Source organism: Cheilinus undulatus, linkage group 17, assembly GCF_018320785.1.
Source record: "Cheilinus undulatus linkage group 17, ASM1832078v1, whole genome shotgun sequence".
In the NCBI taxonomy this organism is placed as follows: domain Eukaryota; kingdom Metazoa; phylum Chordata; class Actinopteri; order Labriformes; family Labridae; genus Cheilinus; species Cheilinus undulatus.
The window spans coordinates 34,209,372-34,236,967 of NC_054881.1; the positions used below are offsets into that span (position 1 = coordinate 34,209,372).

Genomic DNA, 27,596 nt, shown 5'->3' on the forward strand with positions numbered 1-27,596 from the left:
CAGAGCCGCTGCAGGCTTCAGCTTCTTTTTTTTTCTCTCTCCCCTTTAAGATTATGACTTTTCCAGCACTCTCGGGCCGAAGACTGTGTTTCTTCCGGAAATACTAGAGGTACTAGTTGCACGGTGGTGCGTTCCCTGTCGCTCCCGTTGTTATGATGAGTCTCTGATGTGTGCGGAGAGGACAGGATGCCCGCCAGCGGCGCTGACTCGCTAAAACCCAGCGCCTTCATCCCGGTGTGCACGGCCGCCTGCCTCCTGGTCGGCTCTACCTCCCTCTTCTTCGTCTTTACGTGAGTAAAGTTGGTGACATGCGCTGCTAACGTGCACATTTGCTCTCATTTTTGCTAGTATACCACATGCATCAGGCATACGCTTAAATATTCCTCTTTTCCTGCACATGGAATTCAGTTTAGACATTCAATAAATGCACCTTTCATCAGTATTATTCAGCAGAATGCATTGCAGCCACTTTAGCTCTCATTTTCTACTTTTAGAAGCAGCCTAGGGTAATATTTATATAACTAATGCTCAAAAAGAGCAGCATTTCTTTCTCTTCCATGCTGACTTCACTCTGCTGGCAGTCCCACCAGGGGCGGCCAACATCTGACCTGGTTGGCTCACAGTGTGGGCTACTCTGGGTGCCTGCCCGGTGCACCCTGAGGACTCTCAGTAAGCACAGTTTTTAGGGGGATAAGCCACCCACAACCATCATCAGTGCAACTGTACGTCTCTATGGGCTATATGTGCCATAACTTAATCCTGGAAATCAAACACACCCGCTGTGGAAGCTTTAGAACCGGTTCCAGTCAAGATAGGACTGATTGAAATGTAAGTTTGGATGCAACGTTTGGTGTTGGAATAGTTAATTTTAGCCTCCTGGTTTTGACCTATTTGTGAGGTAAGGCAGAGCTAGTGGGAGGTTGAAAAGACTCAGCTCAAGCCAACGCTGCTGGCTCTGCAGAGAAAAAAATGAATACAATATCCCATAATACCCTTGAATCCAATTTAGCTGAGAACTATAGGTTAGTCAGATTTATCCTATAGATTTCAAAGCCTTATGTAACTCAGGAAGAGCAAAGAAGGAAAAACAAGCAGACTAGTGTTCTGATATTAAAGTACTTTGATTTTGAATCCCCCTCTGATATCCAGTACTGACACAGTGAGGGTCTCTCCCACCTCATCAGCTCTGTGCTACTCTACTGACCGCTGACCTCTGGAGCTACATCTGGCCTACTTTTTCCTGTATTCTACAGCCGGGCTACGTTTCCACTGGAATCTGACACCAGATTGGGAGTATGGGATTAGGATCCTGTCGCGTATGCCATGTGATCCCCCATCTGGGAGAATGGAGTCTGGGGTCTTTGACTTTACTATCACACATGTGGTATTTACTGTACTTTCACACTGTTTCTCATACTTTGAAATAAACACAGCTTATAGTTTAGGTAGTTTGGCCTGAGTTTGAGGTTGCAAATCTCTATTAGACGTAAAGTTATTTCATGATATTTTCTTTCTTCTTTTTTGTTTTAATAAGCAGCAATGTTTGTTTTTTTAAAAATGAAGCCAGTGGTAGCACCGGTAGCCTTGGTTATGTATGGCTACTTTAACTGCAAGCCATTACAGTGTAGTTAATTGTTTTCAGCAGATTGGACTCCAAAGCTTCTTTCAGAAGCCAAATGCTTAACATCGCTCAGGCTTTGTCTGAAATTTTCTACAATCTATGGTTCAAATCCAACCTGTAGCTCCGTTCCCATATCTTATTTCCCGCTCTTTCTCCCCGATTCTTGACTCTTTCCACTGTCCTATCACTCTAACGAAGGTATAAAAACCCCAAAATAACAAGACAGTCTGGCTGCCGTACATATCTGACAGCCCCTCTTGCAGACCGTCCATGAGAAACATCTCTGTCAGAAGTGCCATAATTTGCCAGTACAACATTTTGGTTTTAATTCAACTTTATTCATAAACAAAGTCTGGCATTCACATTCATGAAATAGCCACATTGCAAACATTCCAGACTAAGACACATTTCATAAATAAAACAGAAAAAGTCAGAGGTCTCACCTGGGATTAATGATGTATCGACCCATTTTAGAGGTAGTTACAATAATGGTAGCTCGCTTTAGCTTTGTTAGCTTTTGAGCTAACAAAGCGCTAGGCACATAATTAACATTACTACTTAAGCTAATGTAGCAAAGTTGGCTTTAGCAATGTGAGCTTAGCAAATGTAGCTAAAGCTAATGTAGCTACAAATCTCCTTAGCTGCTTTGTGAGCTTAGCTTTAGCTATGTTAGCTATGTAAGCTACCTAGTTCTGTTATCTACACAAGCTACGTATCTGAGTTGTTTACGTAGCTAAGTTATCTATGTAGCTTTCTCAGCTAACAGAGCAATGTAAGCTATGTTTGCTGGGTTAAAATATTTTCATGGATGGGCTTTTTCCTGTTTGCACACTGTTTACTCAGCTCACTAACTTTTAACTTGTGCTATTCTAACCCTTACCTCAGACCTTACACTAACCCAAAATGGAAGTTTAATAGGATTTTATTTTGAAGGTTTTAGCATGTGTTTCAGTTCTGACAGAGAAGACGTCTCGGTCTGCGAGAGAGGCCATCAGAGATGAACAGTGCAGCTAGACCCCTCTCAAAGTTATATTCATAATAGGACATGAAGCTACCACAGAATTGCAAAGACTGGTAATTCTGCTAGTGTCTACTTGGGTCTGATACTAAATCCTAAACCTACATTAGGTCCCATTTTAGTATACTCATGCATACAGCAGAAATAATTGCTCTTCATCTAAATGGGTGGTAAATTAACTATATTAAACTGAACAGGATGATTTAAAAAATTATAACTCAGCTTTTTATGATCTATAGAGCATCTGGTCAATTTGAATGTAAAACAACATGCCCAGACTGCAGATAATGTTTAAAATCAATGTATCAACACTCAGTCAGAACAGGAACCAAATAAACAGCAAAGCAATGGGTTTGGGTGAAGACACTTTTCATAAAGAGAAGGTCCAGAACGTACTCTTTATCATTTACAAAGAGCCAACATAAATCCACACCAGATCAACCACAGAAAGGTAAAGAAACATGTTGATACCGTATGTTCTTCTCTTCTACTCCCATGGTATCTTGTGAACTTGTGAATCCAGCTGATCTAAGCTGTGCTGCGCTCCATTTCTGAAATGGATCCATGTGGTTAGGGAGCAGGCTGCCAGATGTAGTAAAACCATCAGTGGGTGTTTGGGATTAAGCTCCACCTCTTTGCCTGTTTCTCGATAGACTGACAGTTAATTTGGGATTGCTTTTCAAATATGGAGAACGGCATCGTCACGCTTAATAGTACTGCTTCAGATACTCATGGGCAACATTAAGACTTTGTCCATGTTTCACACAGTCTTTGGTTTTCTATGCCTGTTCTTTATGTTTAGTTACATCCAGGCCTACAGTCACACCCCTTTGGATGTTTTGTCCTTTTATTGATTTTTTCAACCATAGTAAATAAAGTTAGGCTTTTTTGAGCAAAACCCCCCTTTTCATGTCAAGTGAAAACATATTTCTATAAAGTAATGTCACTCACCAGTATTCCTGGCTACCGTTACACCATGAAGACAAAAGAACACTCCAAGCAACTCAGAGAAAAGCTTATTGAAAAGTCAGAGGATGGATAGAAAAACATTTCCAAGGCATTGAACATCCCCCAGAGTTCAGCTAAATCCATCACTAAAATATGGAAGCAATATGGCACGTGTAAATCTGCCTAGATCAGACCATCCTCACAAACTGAGTGATCATGCAAGAAGGAGACTAGTAAGAGAGGCCACCATGATATGGTGCATATACTAAATACTGACTTAAATGGGGCGAATATTTATGCAGTCACTTATTTTACCTTGCATATTTTTATTCAGAGACGGTGAAACACTGGTAAATTACCTATTATTGCTGGAAAACTAGTAGAAAATTAATATGAAGGTGTATATCTGCTGAAGACTTTGGAAAAATAAAGAGTATTGATATACTAAATTATATATTTTTTATATATTTTTTCTATCTATTGATTCTGAACTCTCTCTGTGCTTGAAATGCAACACATCACACTCTTATTTTCTAATTCTGCTTGCACACGTGTCTGTGAAAGTCTCTGCACATTTTAAAAGAGGAGAAAGGTTCTCATGCCAGAAAAGGTCCAGAAAACCGTGATGAACTGAATCTGCACTCAGTAGGAGATAAAAAGAAAAATCAATGGCCTTCTGGCATGATAGATTGAAAAGAGACTTCTTAATTGGGACTGTGTTGCAAAACCAGCAAAACCAGGACACTGCAAGTGATATAAAGAGCCAGTGAGGAATCTGCCTCTAATGGGACGAGGGTTGGGATTGAGCTGAAATGACCTTATAACCTAAAACCATTGCAAATTACACAACTCAGTACATGAGAGCTCATCATTTTCTGACGTCATAGCTTAAAATGATCCCGTAGTGAGTCTTGGCACCCTTACGTAAGTCAAAAACCGCAGTAGCAAGTGTCTTCAGCATCCAAATTTGCCTGTCAAATCGGAAATGTGTAAAGTGGACTTAAAAACTATTAATACCAGCACTCAGCCGGAAGTTAACACATTTTTTTTGTGCATGAGAAAACTGGAAGAAAGTCAGTGTCCTGTCGGCTGCCAGTTAGACTCACACTTTTCTGATAGAAGCTGTAACCGGTCTAATATCCTGCGTTTCTGCCAAGTCAGCAGCTGCAGCTGGACTGACTCACTTCCTCCAAAAGAGGAGATAGACAGGTGCTTCAGCCCTGCCTGGCTAACACTGATTTAAAAGGACGTCTCTTGTCATCTGCCATAGCATCACCCTGCCCTTTGCCCTGGAAGCTGTGAATCATGGGAACAGTCAGGGCGTTTGTGCTTCAGTTTATTCCCTTTTTATATCGATGAAAGCTTTTATCCCTTCTTTAATTCTAAACCCTGCAGCCGTGTTATATTTAAAGTCCTTTCATCTGGTAATATGCATGCATTTATAATGAGCGTGTGTACATTACAAGTAGAAGCATTTCTGTTTCCACTGCAGGTTTAGAAGAGCCAACCTTTTAATGGTGGAGGCTCTTTGCTTCCTCTGCCTGATAAAATTCATCAGTCGCCGGTTTCCTGCTTTTGTTCCTCTGACCGTGAACTTTGGTTTGGGTTGGTGCTCTAGGTTTTTGTGCATTGTTAAACTCAGGCAGGTCGCCTACGCCCAATAAAGGCCACCAGCATCAGAAAGACCAAGAAGGACAGCCTTTGTAAAGTTATCCTTTACTTTGCACAGAGTCAGATAGAACCTTTATATCAACTGAGTAAATTTTTATTTCATGTAACACGTTCTGAATTTAGAACGGCTTCATTATGTGAAAGGATATCAGCTCACTTAGGCTGAACAGTGCAAGTGCAAACACCTTAGATGGATAAAACTGCCATAAAATAAGAGTGGGAAAAATATTAATACGGCACTATATTATTGTCCTGGTAGGTGTGATAAACTTGGTAAATTCCTGGCGGAAATATCAATATTTTGATGAGAGAAAAATGGTGCATTATACGTTGGCAGTTATGACTTATATTTTCATTATAAGAGATGAGATGTGAGTGACCCTAAATCTTGCACAACACCTTTTAGAGAAGTGGTTCTCACCTGGTGGGTTGAGACCCAAAAGTGGGTCACAGAGCAATTTGTAGAGGGTTGAAGATGTGTGCCTGGAAAATAAATGTGGGAAAAATCTATGAAGGGCTCTTATTTTGAAGGGTAATTCTCCATCCCCCTTTTCCATTATGTCTTTTGGTCCAATCCAAACCAAACTGCCCCATTTTCAATTAAAAGCATTTGTTTATGATTGCAACATATAAGAAATTTGGGACACAATTGGTCGTTAAGGAGATATTGGTGGGTCTTGACGGCATTTTATATTCTTCAGTTAATCACCTACGTGTTTCAGTTAACTTCAATATCCCTGTTTTGCAATTATTAATTACAATACAGCTGTATCCTGCTATTAACTTGTGCATATCTTTATTGCATGCATACTAATATTTTGTGTGTTACCCTACACTACTCTTCTGTCTTATGAAATGCAAATATTGCCTGTGAAATGTTTTAATGAAATTATCCATCATGGCCACAAATGGCAATAGCAATGGGCTCAATCCTTTAAAATGTGCATGTTTTAACACTGTATAGTAACTACACACTTGTAGTAGATTTATTTTGGGTCTTTTTTGGGCCTTTATTCAGAGGGGAAAGTGGAAAGAAGGGGAGAAGCATGCAGGAAAGGAGCCACAGGCTGGACTTGAACACAGGCCATCTGTGTACATGGGATGCAACCTTACCACTAGGCCATCTGCACCCAAGGATTCATTTTGCATTTTTTATTTGAGAGGACAGCTGAGGAGGGAGGAAATATGGGGAGAGAGACTGGAGGAAGACATGCACCAACATGCGCCTGCTCTATTCACTGAGCCACACTGGTGCTCTATTTCCACCATTATCAAAGCAACAATAAAGCATGTATAGGGAATCAGTCAAGCATACTGTGGCTCAGTTGGTAGAGTCGGTCATCCTGCAGGAAGGTTGTGGGTTCAGTCCCCAGCTCCTGCAGTCACATGTTGATGTGTGCTTGGACAGGACACTTAACCACTGCTTAGTTTGCCACTGCTTGGTCGGTGGCGTGTAAATGAGTATGGATGTGTTTGAATGGGATTAGCTAATGCTGATGGCCAGTTCTCCATAGCAACCTCTGTCATCAGTGTGTAAATGAGGACTGAATGGTGTGACAAGGTATGAATGGGACTGTTATACAAGCTCAAGTCCATTTGTAGTGTGACATAATAATGCGTTCAAGACTCTCCACGACCACAAGACTGGCTAGCAGAGTTTTCTTGTATCCTCCATGTAGTTTGATACCCTGACCTTACATGTTCTCTGTCTATCCTGATGCCTATCAGTAGGAAAGCATTTGCTCCCTAGCTTTGTATCCTCATTTACCAGTGTGACATAAAAGTCCCCACACCAAACTAGTTTTGTTCCTCTGGGGATCTTATTTTAAAAGAGAAGCTAGCATAGCTAGGCTAACGTGGCTACTTTTCTTGACATTCGTACCTCAAATTCTGTCTAAAGGAAAGCAAGTCCATCCCACAGAGCACTTCTATTGCAGCTATGATTCACACTCTTCAACCATCATCCCTGACAACCTCTGAACTCGTGCAACAGCATGCACTAGTTGGTTGGGTTCAGTAGTTGGTTGTAGTGCTGCCAGTCTGTTGGTCAAGATTTCTAGATTTTGTTGCACAGTCTAACATGGTGCCATCCCAAAAAGGCAAAAACACTGTGTAGTCTGATCTGACCTTTAGTCAGTGAATTAACTAAGACCCCGTCCACAGGGAGACGAATTCAGCAGTATATGCAAAAGTTTTTTGTCGTATCGGCGTTTCATCCACATGGAAACGGCATTTTGGTTGACTGTAAACGATACTTTTTGAAAATGGGTCCCAGAGTGCACAAATCCGTAAACGACTACCATTTCGTCTCCATGTGGATGGCCAACCACATCTTTCTTGAAACGATTACGTCACACATAGCGTAGCTCTCTTAAGATGCCTGCGCGGGTCAGGCCAAAACAATTATGGCGGATTACAGGGTTGTGTTCATGCTGCAGAAGCTACTGAGCTTGTTATGGTTTTTACAACAAAATCTGATGCTCCTTTACCACCACCGTGAAACGCACACACCGTATGTTCTAAAATCCAGTGGTTCTGTGCTTATGCGGATATTTCCTGAAACAAACCCATCTTTATGGAAAACTTTTTCAAAATGAAATGGCAATATATCGTTTTCATCTCCGTGTGGATGGGGCCTAAGGCTGCGTCAAAAACCGCACCACTTATTTCATACCACGCTAACAGTTAGTATGCTTTTCCGCCATATTAAAGGCCTATCATGTCCACATAATGTGACCTCATAGTTTAAGCATTTCCAGCCCACACATCATTGCTAAGCCTGTAAAAAGCTATTGCAACTTTAAGGTGAATATTTCAATTTTAACATGTTCATTTTTAGAGGGAATGTTACTCTTTCTATAATGTCATAAGCTGGAAGGAAGTTGAAGCATGGTGGTGGCAGCATCATGCTGTGGGGATGCTTCTCAGCAGCTGGCCCTGTAAGGCTTGTAAAAGCAGATGTTAAAATGAATGCAGCAAAATAAAGGGAAAATCCTGGAGGACACTCTGCAGTTTGCAAGAGAACTAAAGACTGTTTCTTTGTTTGTATTTCTTTGTTTAAAAAAGTCAAATTGTATTGACCATGATTCCATCCATCTTTTTTCTATACCGCATGTCCTGTTTGGGGTTGCGGGGGGCTGGAGCCTATCCCAGCTGTCACTGGGCAAGAGGTGGGGTACACCCTGGACTGGTCGCCAATCAATCACAGGGCTGACATATAGAGACAGACAATCAGGCACGCTCACACCTACAGCCAATTTTAGAGTCACCAATTAACCTAAAAAATAAAACATGAAACAAGAATAAATCACTATTGAATAGCAAAATTAATCAAAATAGAACTTTTGAGTTTTTAGTGGAGTTTGAGCAGATCTTACACAAAAGGTTAAACTGTTCCACAGTTTCGGGGCAGCTACTGTAAAAGCTCGACCTCCCCTTGTTTTTAGCCTTGTTTTGGGTACATCCATGAGCAGCTGGTTGGCAGACCTCAAAGCTCTGGCTGAATTGTGAATATGAAATAATTCACATATAAATGATGGTGCCAAACCATGAAGAGCTTTTTAAGCTAACGGTAAAATCTTAAATTCAACACTTGGGTAATGTGGTCCCTCTGCTTTGGGCCTGTTAGGAGGTGAGCAGCCGCATTTAGGACCAGCTGCAAGCACTGGACTGAGGAATAGTCCAAACCCACATATAAAGAGTTACAATAGTCGAGTCTTGAAGAAATAAAAGCATGTATCAGCCTCTCTAGATCTTTGAAAGGGAGATAAGACTGCCAATTTTTTTGCTTGTTGAAAGAAGCACAACAGAAGAGATCTGCTTATCAAATTTAAAAGCTTCATAGAAATAAACACCAAGACTCTTAACTTAGGAACACACACTACAAGCAAGGGGGCCCATAGTGCTCGCTAAATGACCTCTGTCATGTTGAGACGGTCAAATAGAGGCTGTAGGCTCCTCCTATTTTTAATGTAAGAGGCATGTAGATTAGAGCTGAATGATTTGCAAAAATGATCTAACTGTGAATTTTTCCCCCCAATATTGCAAGTTGATATGCAATTCTTATTGGGTTCCTCAAATTATGCATTTTTCAATGAATTCAAGCAATAAATCATTCTATATGATAACCTACATTCAGTCAGGAACACGTTAATCATACATTTAACTATTTTATTGCAAAATGGATCTACAGTTTTACTTGGTGGAGGAGGCTCTGCTCCAAAGATGCTCCCTGAGTTCATCAAGCAGCTGCTTTGACTTTCCAGGGAGTGCATGGCTAGAAACCCCCATATGGATAGATACATTTATGACAATGTGTATCAAAAACAATGAAATTATTTTAGAAGCAATTAATCCACAGTAGCATGAATCTGAATATGATGGTGGAACTAGCTTTAGGCTATAAAGGAGGCGGCTTTTTTTAAAAATTGACACTTTATTTATTGTGTAATGTGCAGAAAAATCTCTGCTACAAAGAAAAATGAATGTATTAAACTGCTATTTTGACAAATTTCAAGTTAAAGCAAAACAGTGGAAGGAGACATTATATTTTTTTTAAACTAGAAGCAACAACAAAAATAGGATAAGGCCCAGCACAGAGCCTTTTGGGATACCACTTGTAAGATTGGCTCTCTCAGATGAGGAAAAATCCCCAAGATGAACAGAGAAGGTCCTATCTGTTTGGTATGACTGGAACCACTTCAACGCATGCAGAAACATCCAAGGTGGTGAATACCTTTTATAGGAACTGTATATTGTATAGTACACCACACAGTCCTGTTAATTCTGTCATTAGAAGCTTATATTTTTAAATGTGAATGCATTATGGTCAAATTAGCCAGCAGTCAAAATCAGTCACATTTAAAAGGTCGAATCACACAGCAGAGATCCTAAATTACCTTCATCAGTATTGCACAGTGAGAGGGAAATGATGAAATGTGGATGAGAGCAGTCACAGATCACGTGAAACCAGCACACTGTGACCACATGCTATGCGTAGATTTATCGTCCAGTCTCTGGGAATGTATTCACTCCCAGCAGTTTCCTGCGCTGATGGTGCCATCCACAAATCTGACAGATTACATGCCGGTGATGTCATTCATCTAACTGTGACAAATATTTCACTGAAGGGGCCCTGGCTGTCAGCAGTAGTGAACTCACTGCTCATAACCAACTGTTTTTGCGAGAGTCTGGTGTGCCACTGACCCACTGTGGGGATGAGGGCAGTGTGCAGATTGCAGAGCAGCTTACTGTTCTATGTGATTTAATACAGCTCTGTCCGGGCTCTTTCATTAGGTAGGGCTTGTCTTTGCCACGCTGCGGTGTAATGAACTGTCCCTCCCTGCAGTCCAGATGGCCTCAGGACGATGATGATGGAGGCTGGCCGGCCATACAGAGGCGTCCACTTTGTAATCTGTTTTACAAGAAATCAGTCAAATGAGCTCTTAGAGGGTTTAGTACTTCATTTGCAGATGTGGAGCAGGCTGTATTTCAATCAGCGAATCCATCATTTTTATTTATATAGCACTCAATCAGAGCAGGTTATTTTATAACACTTTGCAAAAACGCAGGTCGAGTTTGCAGCCTTTAATGGGTACTCAGAAAGACCTAACATAATCCAGCATGAGTGAGCACTTGGCAAGGAAGGCGTCCTTAAACCAGACTCGATGGTGGAGAGTGATCTGCTGCAACCTGATGGGGTATGTGAGAGAATAAAACAAGAAAGAAGAAAAGGAGCTTTAATTTGAAATCCTTGGTTAAAGTCAACCACATCATCAAAAATCAAGCCCTCTCTTTTTAAAATGGGCTTCCCTTAAGAAGCAGTTTTGTAACTAACCAGCTCGAGTTACACAGCTTAATGTAAGTGATCAGCTGTGACGGTTTAAGCACATGTCAAACATGTCCATATTTAGCTGGAAGAACTTGGATATAAATCCTGAATAGCAGCCTTATGGGGGAGGGGAGATCATATTATACTCCTTAATCTTTTTGTCACATATTCACTGCTTCTTAAGGTTCCTGTAATTTAATTATGCTAAATTTATTCAAATCACTTCTTTACTAATTTGCAGTTTTTATTCATCATGTGCTGTAAGCGAGGCACCAATTGGATTTATCTCAGGGTGTACAGTAGCGTGCTGCTTGATACCTGACGTGCATGGACGGCATGCATGCTCTGTTTGTATCCAATGTGGGAAATACACAATGCACCGGACTGGCAGGAATGGTCGGTAATCCAGAGTTCATAATCCAGGGATTACTGGGTTTGCAGCTGGCATGGCATCAGCAGGCGTTCCTCTTGGGGGGAAAAAAAGAACCCCTCCCCCACTGCCTAAAACCAGCCGAGGGGGGATTGACGCTACTGCTGGGATGAAAAGCAGCATTTTCACTTTAAAATTATGTGCATTAATACACCCATATGCAAAGAATTATCTAGAAATTTATAGAAGTATTGCACGTTTTTCCTGCGTATATTAGTTGCACTGATTCTGCTAATCATGCCTGAAAGTTTGATTAATATCTCTCTTTTCTTACATGAATACCAAACCAAAAACTGTAACTTTCGTAGATAAAATTCCCATGCACTTTTACAGGCTATGTAGGTTAAACATGTGATGTTCAATCAAACACTGTAAATATAATCCAGTGAATCTTTTCCTATCCATCTATCACTGTAACCTGATTACACCGCCCCTCCCTCTAATCTCACACAGCCGAGATATAATCATACTCCCATTCAGGACCATCCAGCACACACACATGCACCCGCTGAGTCTGAGGACGGCTCTCTAAGATTTTGGTGGCACACATAAACAGAAAGAGACAGGTTCAAATCCTGACTGAGTACTCTGCTCCATACTGTAATGCAAAAAAATAATCTGGATGCAATAACATTTTGCAGAGAGGAGCGTTTTTTTTTTCAATATATATGATTGAGACTTCAATTTGGTCATTCCACAGATATTTATGCATTTTTGGTCATTCAGTCAACTTTAAATCTGTCATGAAAATGTTGCAGCTTGTTCTTTGATGGAAACAATATGCATAAATATTCACTCCTTTTAAATAGGTGCAACCAATTGGTGCCAGTAGCCTCACAATTAGAAATGAGGATCACCTGAGAGCAGTGAATGTGTCTAGAGTGATTGTAGTATAAAGACACCTGTGTCTGGAAGGTCCAGTCACTGGTTAATCAGCATTCCTAGCTACCACTACATGAAGACAAAAGAAAACTTCAAAGGCACTGAACATCCCCCAGAGTTCAGTTAAATCCATCATCAAGAAATGGAAGGAATATAGCACATGTGTAAAACTGCCTAGATCAGGCCGTCCTCACAAACTGAGTGACCGTGCAAGAAGGAGACTAGTGAGAGAGGCCCCCAAGACACCCATTATTACTCTAAAGATGCTTCAGCTGAGATGGGAGAGACTCTGCATACAATAACTGATGCACAGGTTCCTCACAGGTCAAAGCTGTATAGGAGCATGGCAAAGAGAAAGCTATTGTTGAAGAACACTCAACAGTGTTGACTAGAGTTTGCCAATTGGTATGTGGGAGACTCCATGGTCCAGCTCAAGAAAGTTCTTTGGTCTGATGAGACCAAAATGATGCTGTTCGGCCATCAGACAAGATGCTACATCATCCCCACTGTGAAGCACGGTGGTGGCAGCATCATGCTGTGGGGATGCTTCTCAGCAGCCCTGAAAGGCCTGTAATGGTAGAGAAAATGAGTGTGGCCAAACATAGGAAATCCCAGAGGACAATCTTATACGGTCTGCAAGAGAACTACAGCTTGAGAGAAGATTTATTTTCCAGCAAGACAATGAGCCTGAGCATACAGTGACAGCTACACAGGAATGTTTTAAAGACAACTATGGGAATGTTCTGGAGTGTCTGAGTCAAAGCCCTGATCTCAATCCGATAGAGAATTTGTGGCTGGACTTAAAAAGGGGCTGTTCATGCCCCATTCCTGTGCAACCTGACAGAGCTTGAGCAGTTTTGCAAAGAAGACTGGAGTAAAATTACAGTGTCCAGATGTGCAAGCCTGCTTAAGAATATCACTGCAAAATTGACTAAAATTAAATATTTGGGTGTATGTCCATTTCAGGCTTCTGTACATTTTCTATTTTTGCCACATTAACAACCCACTGAAAACACCTCTGTGACCCAGTTTTGGTGCTGACCCACTAGAAAGAAACCACTACTCTAAATGAAGCTATAATTCCAATTATTAATGTTTCTCATGATCTCTGCAACGAAAGTCTTCAAAAACTCAAGCTGTTTTTGCAAAACAACATATGCATTCGCTTTATTATTGATATTTCCTTTTATTTCTCTCTCATCCCAATCACTTAGCTGTCTTGTCTAATAAAAAATACCCATCACAGTTTATGAGGTTTCAGCATGATGTCATTAAAATGCTCTGTTTTGTCTGACTGTTTGTCCTGAACCCAAAACATCAAGTTCATGATGTTATAAAAGAGAGGAAGGCAGCAAATCCTTCCAGCATTTTAAATCCTCAAATCATAAACCCTGAGGCCTCACCAGTCCCCATGGACTCTGGTCGGTTTTTGCAATTTAAAGGTTTATGATGGAGAGGTTTTGCTTTTTAATAATATATAAGCTCTAAAATCTCTGGCAATTTATTATGGAAAATGTTAGATGTTAAGTTAAATTTGTAGACTGTGTATTAAGATGGGCTGTGCTTGAAACCCAGTTAGACATACTACTGCAACTCACTCATACAACGCATGCTAGGGATGCGGACGATTAACCAGTTAAGCTGCTGTAGTTGGATCCCTCTATAGGTTGACACCAGAATTACTTGATTAAAAAAATATTAATATTTTTGAATAATTTCAAGTCCACAGTCCCAGTCCAATGCTCCTAGTAAACTGTAACCCATCCACCTGCTGCTCTTTGACTTGATATAGAATACAGTGAATTGATAGCACTGATAGCATCTCAAAGAAACAGCATGGTTTAGCACTACTCCACAAAATGCATTAAGTTGTATGAAGCCTTGTTACGCCTTCAAAAGTAAAAACTGCCCTCAAACGTAATACACAGCTGCAGCTTTTAATGTAATAATCCCACAAAATACATTTCCCAAAAATGCAATAGCAGTTGCATACTGCAAATATAGAAGGTATAACATTAACTGTCCATAAATGTGATCATCAAAAATTAAAGTTGTGGTTCACTGCCAGTGGGTTCAAGTCAGCTAAAGCTATGTGCTATGTGTGTAAACATAGCTATGGTGATTTTTTTTGTTCACTATTAAACAGGAAGTTGTTTTTGCAGAGTCTTAAAACACTGGTAGTGCCATGAATCTTTGTACAAAATTTATGAATGAGAAAATGAGAGGGTTGATAGCAGTTTTGGAAAATTCTGCAAAATCCAAACATTTCTTCTTGAATTGAGCCCTCAGAAGGGGCTCATCTGATTCAAATATGAGTAATTTTACAGACCAAAACTCACAGGCTTTGCTGGCGCTCACTATCAAAGCAAGTTACTATGTCTTAAATGTACAGGGTACAAACTTCTTGAGACTAAAACCAAATTTTGAGTGGACAAGTTATCATAAATAGTTTCTGTACAATATTTATAATTCCCCCAGATTGCTGCCTGACAAATTTCAGTCCACTCTGCTAAGATTCATGACTCTACTAGTGTTTTAAGATTCTTAAAAGACTACTTCCTGATTCATGGCCAACAAAAAAAAACTGCCATTACTACGTTTTTTGATGTGGCTTGAGCTGAAGCTGACTTGAACCCTCTAGCAGTTGATCACACAACAATGATCACAAAAAAATAGCTTCATGTTTATATTACATTTATTTAACAAGGTCTAAAACAATCAACCAATGTGGGTAATACACAGGTGAGGTAAAAACATTAACTTATCATAGAAAGCCTTTTTTGTTTGAGTAGGTTTAAAGAAGTGATTTAAAGAAGGCACTGAATTAGCTAACCTCCTCCTCAGGGGGCGAGTTTCAAAACTTACAGAAAGCACCTTTAGTGATAAGGTGAGCTGTGGAAACTACAAAGAGGCTACTATCTAAAGAACGTAGACAGCGGGGCCTCATAGGGTGTTCGTAAATCTGTAATGTATGTTGGGGTGAGTCTGAGGGATCCTTTGTTAATGTGTATACATTTAATATGTGCTGCGGCTGGCAGACAGGTTGCAGGATCAGTACTGCAGTTCAGTGAGTCAGCTCCCCTTTTTCCATGTCTAACCTCCCAAGTTCTCCTAAGTGGAAACTTAATTCACTTCAGTAGAGTGGGATGAGATGGTGAAGTGCTGTCCATTTTGATGTACAGTCAGACTTCTAAGCAGGGGTGGGACGTTACTAGTTACATTTTGCCAAGTTACTGTAATTGAGTAGTTTTTTGGGAGTACAGTTTTTTAGTACACTTTTTACTTCTAGTTCAGTAAGTTTTAACCAGAGTAAACTGTACTTTTACCTGAGTACGATACTCTTGTACTTTCTCCACCTTTGTTGACTGCACATAGAGAGTGTTAGTTCAACTGTGTGAAGAGTAAATTGATCTAAGCTCCGCTTACTGCCATAACAAATTTGGGGGGATGAGTTCCTCATCATGCCCTTGAGCAGTAGTGATGGGAATTTCGGCTCTTTTAAGTGATCCGGATCATTTGGTTTGGCCCAGCAAGAAGAGCCGGCTCTTTCGGCTCCGAAACGGCTCTTCATTCAGGTACCAGTCATACTCATTGTTCGGCCAGATTTAGCAATCACATGACACATGATTGATATGTGCTGGTATTTTAGTTCAATTGTGCTCAGTTTTTCGAATTGATGAAAATATCATGCCACTATTTTTTAAAATCTGCTCACTGGCTGGGCTGTATGAAACACTTGATAAAATTAATGTTGCACCATCAAGCTTGTGTCCCTAATGCGAGGTGTGCCTGTGGAAGTGTATGTAGAAAAGATAATTCCTGCTACTCAATCAAATATCACACAAACGACATTTATAAAGTCTGTCACCAAATCTGCCTTCTATCATCTCAAGAACATCTCCAGACTCCGACCATCACTCCCTGATTCTGTGGCTGAAACACTCATTCATGCTTTCATAACCTCCCTCCTGGGCTACTGTAATGGAGTCCTGTCTGGAGTTCCCAGCAAAACCCTGGACAGGCTTCAGTACGTCCAAAACTCTGCAGCTAGAGTTCTCACCCGCACTAGACCCTGGCAACACATCACTCCAACCCTCATCCACCTCCACTGGCTCCCTATCAAGTCCCGTATCAACTACAAAGTCCTCCTCCTCACATACAAATCTCTCCATGCTCTGGCTCCCCAGTACCTTTCTGATCTCCTCCATCCATACACACCATCCCGCAACCTTCGATCTTCAGACACCGGCCTACTTTCCATGCCCAAAACCAAACTCCGAACCTATGGAGACAGAGCCTTCAGTGCTGCAGCTCCCACCCTCTGGAACACTCTTCCTGCAGACATTCGTAGCGCTCCATCTCTGGACATTTTCAAAAAACGTCTCAAGCACCACCTGTTCACCACAGCCTACAGTCTTCACTAAACCACCCCTTACACTCATCCTACCCCTCACATAGTTTGTCCATGTCTATGTGTTCCTGTAAAGCGTCCTTGGGTTTCTTGAAAGGCGCTATATAAATTCAAGATATTATTATTATTATTATTACATAAAAATAATTTTTAAGAAATGTAATAATGATATAAAATGGCTCTCAAACAGGATCCGGCTCTTCTCATGTAAAAGAGCCAGGTCTTTGAACCGGCCCGTTCACGAACAGCCCATCACTATTTAGCAGGGTGTTTAGATGTGTTTGGATGTTTCCTGTTGTACAGTGATCCCTGCTGGGGTTCTTTTGCTTATTTTCTTGTGCATTGTTGAGGTTTTTAAAGTGAGACACATTTACACCATGAGTGAAGTCATCCACCGAGTTAGAGCTCTCTTTTGTGACTCTAGTTGTTCCAAAAGGACATAGTGCCTATTCTTTATCAGTATGAATTGCCTTGATATGAGGTTTGTCATATTGTAAAACAAGTTAGAAAATGTAGTTTAACTATATGGCATGTGGACCAATAGAAATGACCAATGAAGTGTTTTATTTAACTCTTTATGAGTTTAATTACACTGTCAATTTTGCTGTGTATTTTAGTTTAATATAGAAGTGTGACTTTACCTGAAAATCCTGGTTGGAGATCTGTTTTCTTGTTGTTCTTGCCAATAAGAAAAGATCACATTTTACTGTACAAATCCTCAGTAGCTACTTAATACATTAAGTAAAGTGAAATTAAATACTTTTTACTTTACTTGAGTAGATTTATGGACCAATAATGTTACTAAAGTTAATTTTAACCAGAGTAACTGTACTTTTAATTGAGTACAATAGTAATGTACTTTTTTTTTTTTTTTTTACCCGTGTCTAAGGTTGTTAAATGGGAATATTTTTTTTATTTCCAATAAAATTTCCCCATTATATACATATTTGGATTTTTGAAAAGTTTACTGGATTAAAAAATATTTGATGTCAAACTAAAGAAAATCATAAAAGTTTGTTTGTTTTGCTTTTTCACTGATTAAATTATTCTGCTCAAATGAACAGAATGAATGTATATCAAGGGTAATCTTTACACCCCTGTCAGTCTCGCCCTACTTTATTGTGTGAAACAGACACAGCCAGTGTCTTTTCTCTCCTGCAGGGTACCCCATCATTTAATCCCTTGTTGCAGGCCCTGGTGAACACGCATTAATACATGCTTATCTTTTCACTGTAAACAATTACTTTTGGGATCTGCTGCTCCCCTCAGAATAAATGGGATGAAGATTATCCCTTAAAATCTTTGTTGTGGCCCTGATTCGTGTTAACCTCAACCCCTAAGGGATGGATACTTGCAAGATTTAAAAACGCTCTGAAACCTTGCAACTGCTCCATGATTTCTGCTTTGAATGAACCTCCCTGCTCTCTCGTTTGTATATTCAGATGCCCGTGGCTGGCTGTGACCATCTGCCCAGCTGTGCCACCATGTTGTGCCGTCCTCTTCCTTTTTGTGCTGGCCAACTTCACCATGGCAACCTTTATGGATGCCGGTGTGCTCCCAATGGGTGAGTAATCGAACTAAAGAGGAGGGCAGATCTCTTTTGTTGTTGTTTGACCCGAGGAAGTGTTATTTTTGCAATCATCGCCTTTTGTTTCCCAGCAAACGAGGATGAGGACAAGGATGATGAGTTTCGTGCTCCGCTGTACAAGAACGTGGACGTGAAGGGCGTCCAAGTGCGGATGAAGTGGTGTGCATCGTGTCATTTCTACAGACCCCCGCGCTGCTCTCACTGCAGCGTTTGTGATCACTGTGTGGAGGTGAGTGCATGGACAGCTCTACAGAAGAGAGCTTTCAGGAATAAAAAAGACTGGACATGTCAGGGAGAAATCAAATGTTTTAGGGGGAAACTGAGGTAAGGATGAACTGATCAAATTCCAGCACAAGTCAGAAAAAGAGATTTCTGCTGTGCAAATGATGAGTGAGTGTGGCAGAGAGAGAGAATCTCATTAATCAGGTTAATCCTTTACTTAGATCTCTTGTCGTCTCAGTAGAAATGCAATTCAGAAATCTCTCAGTGGGCCTGTATTAAAGTGTGTTAAGAAAACACAGTGGACGTTTCTGCATGACTGTTTTGTTTTTTCTCCCCTGTCAGGATTTTGACCATCACTGTCCCTGGGTGAATAACTGCATCGGGAGGCGAAACTACCGCTACTTCTTCCTGTTTCTGCTGTCTTTGACCATCCACATGATCTGTGTGTTCAGCTTTGGTCTCATATACGTCCTGAACCACATGGACGACCTGTGGAAGCTGCACTGCACTGTCACGTATCCTTATGAGGTTGTCTACCTGTGCATTTTTATTTTCACCTATAAAATCCATTGTTGAAATGAGACTAATTTAACCTAGCCTTCCTTAACAGTCTGCCCAGTTTGGTTGTGATCAGTATATCAGGCCTTTTTCTTATCCCAGTCCTGGGTCTGGCTGGTTTTCACCTGTACCTGGTTTCCAGGGGACGCACCACCAATGAACAGGTAGGTTTGATTTTCCAATTATTTAATGTCGACTGTTAAAAACAGAGGTGTACCCCGCCTATCGCCCAATGACAGTTGGGATAGACTCCAGCCCCCGTGACCCCCAATGGGAAAACGATGTGGAAAATGGATGGATTAAAAAAAGATAGTTAAGACCTGTAAATCATCCCTTCACATAGTTTAAGAGACTTCAAAGATCTCTTAAACTCAGCGTGTTGTGTGTGTTGTGGTATGGTCTGGGCTGCTGAGTAAAGTCCCATCAATGTAAACTAATGCCATTCATATGCAGCAATACACACTCATACCCTGCTGAGAACAATTTGGGGTTAAGTACCTTGCCAAAACACACATCAACGTGCAACTACATGAGCCTGGGATCGAACCCTCAACCTTCCAGTCAGAGGACCAACTATGCCTACTGATTCAGAGTTGCCTTTTACTCTTTCATAGTCGTCTTGCAAGCTACCATCATATATGCATTTGTAGTTTCTCACACAATATTTGGTAATATTATCTTAAAAGTTCTACCATTTTCCAAACTTTTGCCCTTTTATGGCTATGCTGCTCAACACTGCCCCCTGTGATTACTGGTGGTATTACAAAATCTGGTCTGTACCTGTGAGCTTCAATGAAATATGCAGAAATATGGACAAAATGAGCCCAGAGTTTGGGAAGAAGGCTCTGCCTGTATGCAGCCTTTAATGGTGGTGGAGGGACAATTACTGCTGTCAGTTTGTATTCAGCTAAACTCAAAATTAAACCAACCGCGGCTGAGTGAAGTGTACAGTATTCCTAAGCATATTCAGTGCAATCAGAAAGTATTCAGACCCCCTTCACTTTTTACAAACAAATTTCACCCTGATGCTACAATCATTTAAATTCCTTTCCCTTCAATCTACACATAGTGAGAACAGGATATTAGAAATTTTACAAATTTACTTAAAAGGGTTAGGGTAAGTATTCAGGTCCTTTCCTCAGTACAAAGTTGAAGCACCTTTGGCAGCGATTACAGCCTCAAGTCTTTTTGAATTTGAAGCAACAAGCTCTGCACCTGGATTGGGGAATTTTCTGCCATTACTCTTTGCAAATCCTCTCAAGCTCAGTCAGGTTGGATAGGAACCATCAATGGACAGCCATTTTCTGGTCTCTCCAGAGATTTTCTGTCAGGTTCAAGTCGGAGCTCTGGCTGATTTTAGAATCATTGTCGTGTTGGAAGGTTAACCTGAGCTCCTGAGTGCTGTGAATAGGTTATCACTGAGGATATCTCTGTAATTTTCCCCATTCAGCTTTCCCTCAACCCTGACCAATCTCCCAGTCCCTGCTGCTGAAAAGCACCCCCACAGCATGATGCTGCCACCACCATGCTTCACTGTTGGGATGGTATTGGGCAGGTCCCCTGGTTTCCTCAAGACATAATGTTTAGAATTGAGGCTAGAAAGTTCAGTCTTGGTTTCATCAGACCACAGAATCGTGTTTCTCACAGTCTGAGAGTTTTTCAGGCGCTTTTTTGCAAACTTAAAGTGGGCAAAGAGGCTTTAATCTAGTTACTCTGCCATAAAGCCTAGATCGGTGGAGGGCTGCAGTGATGGTTTCTTGGTAAAAAAAATATGTGTCTACCTTCTGCCTCTTGTCTACCTGCTGATCTATATACATCCCCCGGTGTAAAACAACCAATGCTGTCCAAAGAAAACAAAGCATAAATACATTCTCAAATATCTTGAATAATAATGTACAAAATAACTGAAGATAAACAAGTTTGAATGTAAAATCATGAGTTTGCACCAAACATTGTGAGTACTGTAGCTCTGACAGGTAGACAGTTGTATGTGCCAACCTGCTGTGTCTTTAACCTGTTTCATAAAATATTTATACTCTTGTCTTTCTGTTTTTCTTAAGGTAACCGGGAAGTTTCAAGGAGGGGTAAATCCTTTCACTCGAGGCTGTTGCAACAATCTGGAGTATCTGGTCTGCAGCCCCATCTCTCCAAAGTAAGAGCCTTCTCCTCATCGTAGTCCACAAACTGTATTCTTATGAAAAAAGCTCACTGAATGACACCCTGTTTCACGTGACACCAGGTACACAGCGAGGCCCTGTAAGAAATCCGTGATCCATATCCAGCCTCCGTTCCTAAGACCAGAGATCGACAGGCAGATGTCAGCCAAAGTCCGTGACAACGGCATACAGAGTCAAACTAAAGTATGCAAAAACAAATCACATGCCAAATTCAAAACACGCTGTTTTCTCAGGCATCATCTGAGGATTTTAACCTCAGCTGTCAGGGGATTAGGTCTCTCATGTTTCCTGTCTGTCTTCCCCCCCCATCTTCTGCCAGCGAACGTCAGCGGGAGCTGTCGAGCTGTCAGACGTCAAACAGACGAAAACGCCGCCACCGCTGCCGCCAAAACCAGAGCACGGCCTGCTGAAGAGCCACTCAACAGTCACTGATGGTAGCCTACCATGACACAGATACACTGTAACAACCAGCAGGGAACTGAAGCCATGTTTTGACAGCCACAGAAAGTTATCAGAGACTCAGCACTGTTGCACTTGGCAGCATTTTTCTTTTATTATCATGAGCTGAAGTTTATTTTGAGTCCATCCCACATACACCCTCCTGATTCCATAATCACACACCAGCATTTTCAAGTTCAAGTTCTCGCTTTTAAATATGCAGAACCATGAAAGTGGAGCATTGGTAATGATTTTCTGAGCTCTCAGGCTCCCCTCCAAAAACCCTCAGACAAAAAACATGCAAGTAAAAGTGAGGATAGAAAAAATAGACAAAAAAAGATGATTCAAAAGGCAAGAAGTGCAATATTTATGAAAATTTAATATACAGTGTATCTCAAAGTTGAAAAGAAATGAAAAATATATTTTTAAATATATTTTAGTTTACTTAAATTGTCCATGATAATGGATTTTATCATGTTGTTTCCTTGAGATCTCAGCGTATTTATTCAGTCGTCTTCATATAACAACACTGGTTGTTCTGTTAGCCAGTATAATGTGTCAATAATGTCAATAATGTGTAGTGTCCTGTTCATGGTGGTTGTGTGACGTTTGAGGCTCTTTTCTGGTCACAGCAGTTCAGGTAATGAGTGGAAGGATACAGTGCATTCAGACCCCCTTCACTGTGAAGTGATGTCATGTTACAGCCTGGTGCTCCAGTAAAGAAAATTATTTTTATTCTCATTAATCTAGACTAAGTACAACATCATGACAAAGTGGAAACAGAATTTCAGAATTTTTTTCAAATGTATTAAAAATATCTAAAAACTGAAAAATTACATTTTGCAAATGCACTTGAAATTTAGCTCAGATTCCTCCCATTTCTCTCATCTTTGCTGAAATGTTTCTACACCCTGACTAGAGCACACCTGTAGTAAATTAAATTGATTGGACATGATTTGGAAAGGCTTTTCAATAGAAGGCCTCACAGCTGATAATGTATATCAGAGCAAAAACCAAGCCATGAGGTCAAAGGAAGTGCCTGCAGAGTTTAGAGACAGGATTATTGCAAGACACAGATCATGGTGAGGCTACAAAAACAATTCTGCTGCACTGAAAATTCCAGTTGGTGACCAAGAACCTGATGGTCCATCTGACCAAGCTCCAGAGATCCTGTGTGGAGATGGGACACAGTTCCAGAAGGACAACCATCCCTGCAGTCCTCCACTGATCAGGGCTTTGTGGCAGAGTGGCTAGATGGAAGCCTCTCTTCAGTGCAGAACAAACGAAAGCACACCTGGCTTTCATGTGTAGTTTTTTGAAAGCTCCAAGCAGAGCTTCTAAATGAGAATAAAAATGTTGTTTTTTGTTTTTTTGTTTTTTTTTCCCCACTGTAGCATCAGGGTGCAACATAACAAAATAGAAAAAAGTGAAGGAGGTCTGAATACTTTCCAAATGCACTGTAACTTGGGAGTCAGTAGGGAAACTGTTATGAGTACAGATGATTTCAGTCAGTTTGGCCTCCTGTGATGCTTCACTGTGGCACAATATTGTTTCCCTGAATCATAAAAAGTGATGTGAAATCTCATTTTTTTTATTTACTATTGCATTTTTTCTTCTCTGTGATGAAAAAATAAACATAAAGGTGCATGTTTGACCCTTTGTTTGCAAATAATTTTATATCTATACAAAACCTGTTGGTTACAGGGAATACCAGTAATAACATGATATCTATAAGAAGAGACTTAATATGAGTTTGACACTAATTTATCAAACAGGAAGAGCACACAATTCTGTCTTTCCTGTGTCTAAAAGAAAGTCTGAGGCAGGGAGAGAAGCAGCAATAAACCCAGAGCAGAGCAGGCATCAGTGACAACAGAATGAAACTGATAAAGTCAGATATAGCATAAAGGAGGAGCTGGGGTGGAGGAGGTTGCAAAAAGTAGCTTGCAGAAGGAGCAGCAATGCATAGCCAGGCCGGAGCGGTTTAAGTATGGAAGCATGAGTTTAATCAGCCAATTGCATGCTTAGAATGAATCAGCTGGCTGAAAGCTGATGAGGGCTTGTGGAAGATCAGCTGATCTCGATTGTATGGCGGTGACTGATTCTGTGGCTTGACTGAACTAACTGATTTGAAAATCAGTTTGCTTTAAACTTACTTTTTAAATATTAACTTTTGATCATAATCATGATATGACTTTTCTACAATCAAAGAAACATGATTAATGTAAATTTCCTAATAGCTTATGAAGCATGCTCCTTTTGTTGACAGTGTTTTGATATTTAAGGGAATTTGCCTTTAAAGAAAAAAAAAAAACATTTGAGCATTTCTGTGAATTTCTGCTTCATATATGAAATTCTTTCCTTCCCAGAGATGGGACACACGACCAAATCCATCATTCCTGTGTCCATCCCCACTGTGCCACAGTTACGGCCCGTTCTGGAGGCAATATCCAGAGGATCATCTCCTATTCCCCCAGAGCAGGTACTTCATAGTCTCATGTTTCCTTGTTTTATTGTAGAAGTGTTTTGATCCTTGCCTAACATGCAGTGCTGCTCTTTTTTGTGATGTTTAGTTGCTGAAGACATCTGAGCTGCAGGGGAACAACAAGAGTCCTGACCTCCGTTCTGAGTCTAAAGAAAGCCCTCTGAGAGGCAGCCAGCAGGCTGGCCAGCCCATCCAGACCAACAGCATCTCTGCCTCTCTGCAGCTCAACTCTCTGACCCTTAACTCTCGCTCACTCACCCTCAAACACAGCAATCGCCATGGGAACAAACCCCAGCTTCATGCCATGCACAGCGACAGTATAGGCTCCAATCCCGTGCCGGGTGTCATCACTTCTCCTGGCCTGCTGGCCAATCACAGCAACAGCAGCCTCTCTTACGATAACCTCATGAATCCTGCAGACCCTCAGTTCCTGCCTCAAAGAGGGGCTCCTCCCGTCGGCTACCACCCCCACTTCATGTCTCTGGGTGCAGATGGGAGCATGGTGCAACGCCCCCCTCCTCATGCCTACAGCCCTGTGTTTATGGGCGTCACCAGACAGTCTCCCCAGCCTCGAGACACTTCCCCTTCACTGCAGGGCCTCACCTCCAGAGACCCTTCACCGTCCTTCCAAGGTTTCATTCAAAGAGACCCCTCCCCATCTTTCCCAGGCCTGATGCAGAGAGACTTTGCAACTCAGAGTGTGACATCCCGAGATGTCCCTCCTCCAAGTTTGGCGCCTCAAAGCCTCCGAGACAGCCTCAGGGATCTCGGCCCGCAGGGTTTGACGCCTCAGAAGTCTGCCACTGCCCGCTATGACAACTTCTCCAAGACCTTGATGGCGTCCATTCATGAGAGGCGGGAGATGGAGGAGAGGGACAGGATGCTGCGCCTCCAAGCAAGATCACAAGCCCTGTACGGCCCTGATTGTGGAATCTATGACATCCCCAGCAGGAGGAGTCTACCTCCAGACAACATCCACAGACCAACAGGCTCCCGTGGGCCGACTCCTCCAGCGTATGGCTCCAGAGAGTTCCTCATGAGCACAGGCATCCTTGGTTATGGCATGAGGACGTCGCCACTCTCCAGCTCCTCCACATCATCTCTAACTCGAGGTCCTAAAACGTCAAGTTCACCCCTGCAGAGCAGCAGCAGCAGCAGCCTGCAGACCAAAGGCAGGTCTTCCTCTCCTGCTTACGGCCCTCCTGACAGACAGACTCAACCCCTCCCTTCCTCTACGGCCACTCTGCCCCGTCTGCCCTCCACCTCAACCTCTTCCACCCCCTCGTACACCTCCTATGCCACTGCGAAGCGCTCCTCGCTCACACACTCCTCTGAAGGGAAGGACTCAGTCACCCTGGGAGCCCAGAAATAAAAAAAAAAAGAAAACATACTCCATGTTTCTGGTGGTGTGAATGAATCATCTATGCAGTGTTAGTCTCAGTTTTCACAGCTCTGAAATACTTTGTAAATAAGAGGCCATTTGGGACTTTTCCTGTGTGGGAGAGTGTACAAAAAACAAACACAGTGAAGGATACACTCGGAAAATATTCTTCAAAAAGTCTTGTCCAAATCTTAAAAAAAGGAGAATCTCAGGATAGTTGTGCCTCCACTTACAAACAGAGCACTACAGACTCAGTGAGAACAGAAGGGCTATGTGAGGAATACAGATGGACTTTCTACCTGCTTCTTTGTGTTTTGATATGGCTTTTGTGAAACAATGTAATACCACACCATCTGATTTGTCTCCTGCTGCAAATTACCCAGTTTAATAAAATTTTGTAGTTGTTTATACTAATAAACTTATTTTGTAATTTTCATTTCTTTTTCTCCTTTTTTCTCCTGACAAGACTCACACAGCAAAATACTCACATCTGAGCACATGTATTTGTCTAAATCCTTGTCTAAAATGTCTCATTACACATATTATTAGCTACAATGCTTATAAAGTAGGCACCCTTGGATGTTTTATAAATCAATCATGGTCAATATAATTTGGCTATTTTGACAAAAACTTCTTTAATGTCAAAGTTAAAACATATTTCTACAAAGTAATGTCAATTAAACAAAAATATATAATGTAAAATAACTGACTGAATAAATACTCATCCCTTTAAGTCAGTATTTAGTAGATGCACTTTTAGCTGCAATCACAACACTGAGTCTGTGTGGATAGGTCTCAATCGGGCTTGCACATCGGGACGCTGAATTTGACATCAATTTTCTTTGCAAAACGAATCAAGCTCTGTCAGGTTGCATGAGGATCAAGCGTGAATGGCCCTTTTCAAGTCCAGCTACAAATTCTGCATTGGATTGATGTCTGGACTTTGACTCAACCACTCCAGAACATTCCCCTTGTTGTCTTTAAACTGTTTCTGTGTAGCTTTGCTGCATTCATTTTACCCTAACCTTTACAAGCCTCCCTGCTCAGAAGCATCCCCACAGCATGATGCTGCCACCACCGTGCTTCACAGTGAGGATGGCGTGTTCGTGTTGATGTGCAGTGTTTGGTGTTTGCAAAACATAGCATTTGTCCGATGGCCAGCAAACCCTAGTAGAGATTTAATCAGAGTTCTCTTCAACAGTGACTTTCTCTTTGCCACGCTTCCATAAAGATCTGACTAGTGAAGAACCCAGGAAACAGTTGTTGTATGCAAAGTCTCTCCAGTCTCACCTTCTGAAGCTTGTAGGTCCTTCATAAAAGTCATAGGTGTTTCGGTGGCCTCTCTCACTAGTCTCCCTTTTACCACTCACCATTTCTTGATGATGATGATGGATTTAACTGAACTCTGGGGGATGATCAGAGCCTTGGAGTTTTTTGTATCAATCCCCTGACTTATACTTTTCAATAACCCTTTGTCTGAGTTGCTTGAAATGTTCCTTTGTCTTCATGGTGTAATGGTAGCCAAGAATACAGATAAACCAGTGACTGGACCTTCCAGACACAGGTGTCTTTGTACTACAATTGCTTGAGACGCATTCACTGCACTCAGGTGATCTGTTGAATTAGATCAGTCACTTTAATGGGGATGAAGTGACACTACTTTGTAGAAATCTGTTTTCATCCTGACGTTAAAATGTTTCTTTGTCCTTTTTGCCAAAGTACAAAACAAAACAAATCATACTGACCATGATTGATGAGAGGAACACAGTAGGAGTTGTAGATTCGCTCCTACTATGTTTATAGTTTGTGAGAAACTCCCACCAGCAGTGATGGTAGTTTTTGATGAGACCTGGCAGGACAACTCTTAAAATGGTTATTGCAGAGGAACGCCAAGAAATTTTGCTAAGGGCATTGTTGCTCTCTCTGAATGAGCTGC

At 41.3% G+C, this 27,596-nt stretch overlaps 1 protein-coding gene across 1 annotated transcript; it reads left to right on the forward strand.

Moving 5' to 3' along the window:
- Positions 1-26,094, forward strand: zdhhc8a (zinc finger DHHC-type palmitoyltransferase 8a). The gene is made up of 10 exons (XM_041811193.1): positions 1-290; positions 18,254-18,375; positions 18,471-18,628; positions 18,964-19,136; positions 19,241-19,343; positions 21,240-21,331; positions 21,419-21,539; positions 21,676-21,790; positions 24,164-24,276; positions 24,368-26,094. The coding sequence occupies exons 1-10, from the start codon at positions 187-189 to the stop codon at positions 25,649-25,651; spliced, it is 2,385 nt and encodes a 794-aa protein (XP_041667127.1). The 5' UTR covers positions 1-186; the 3' UTR covers positions 25,652-26,094.
- Positions 26,095-27,596: the final 1,502 nt, after the last annotated feature.

Excerpts from the sequence above, each read along its gene's own strand:
- zdhhc8a (XM_041811193.1), top strand. The coding sequence starts at position 187 with ATGCCCGCCAGCGGCGCTGACTCGCTAAAACCCAGCGCCTTCATCCCG. Across the intron at positions 291-18,253 it reads TCCCTCTTCTTCGTCTTTAC|ATGCCCGTGGCTGGCTGTGA; the intron begins GTGAGTAAAGTT and ends TTGTATATTCAG. Across the intron at positions 18,376-18,470 it reads TGCCGGTGTGCTCCCAATGG|CAAACGAGGATGAGGACAAG; the intron begins GTGAGTAATCGA and ends TTTGTTTCCCAG.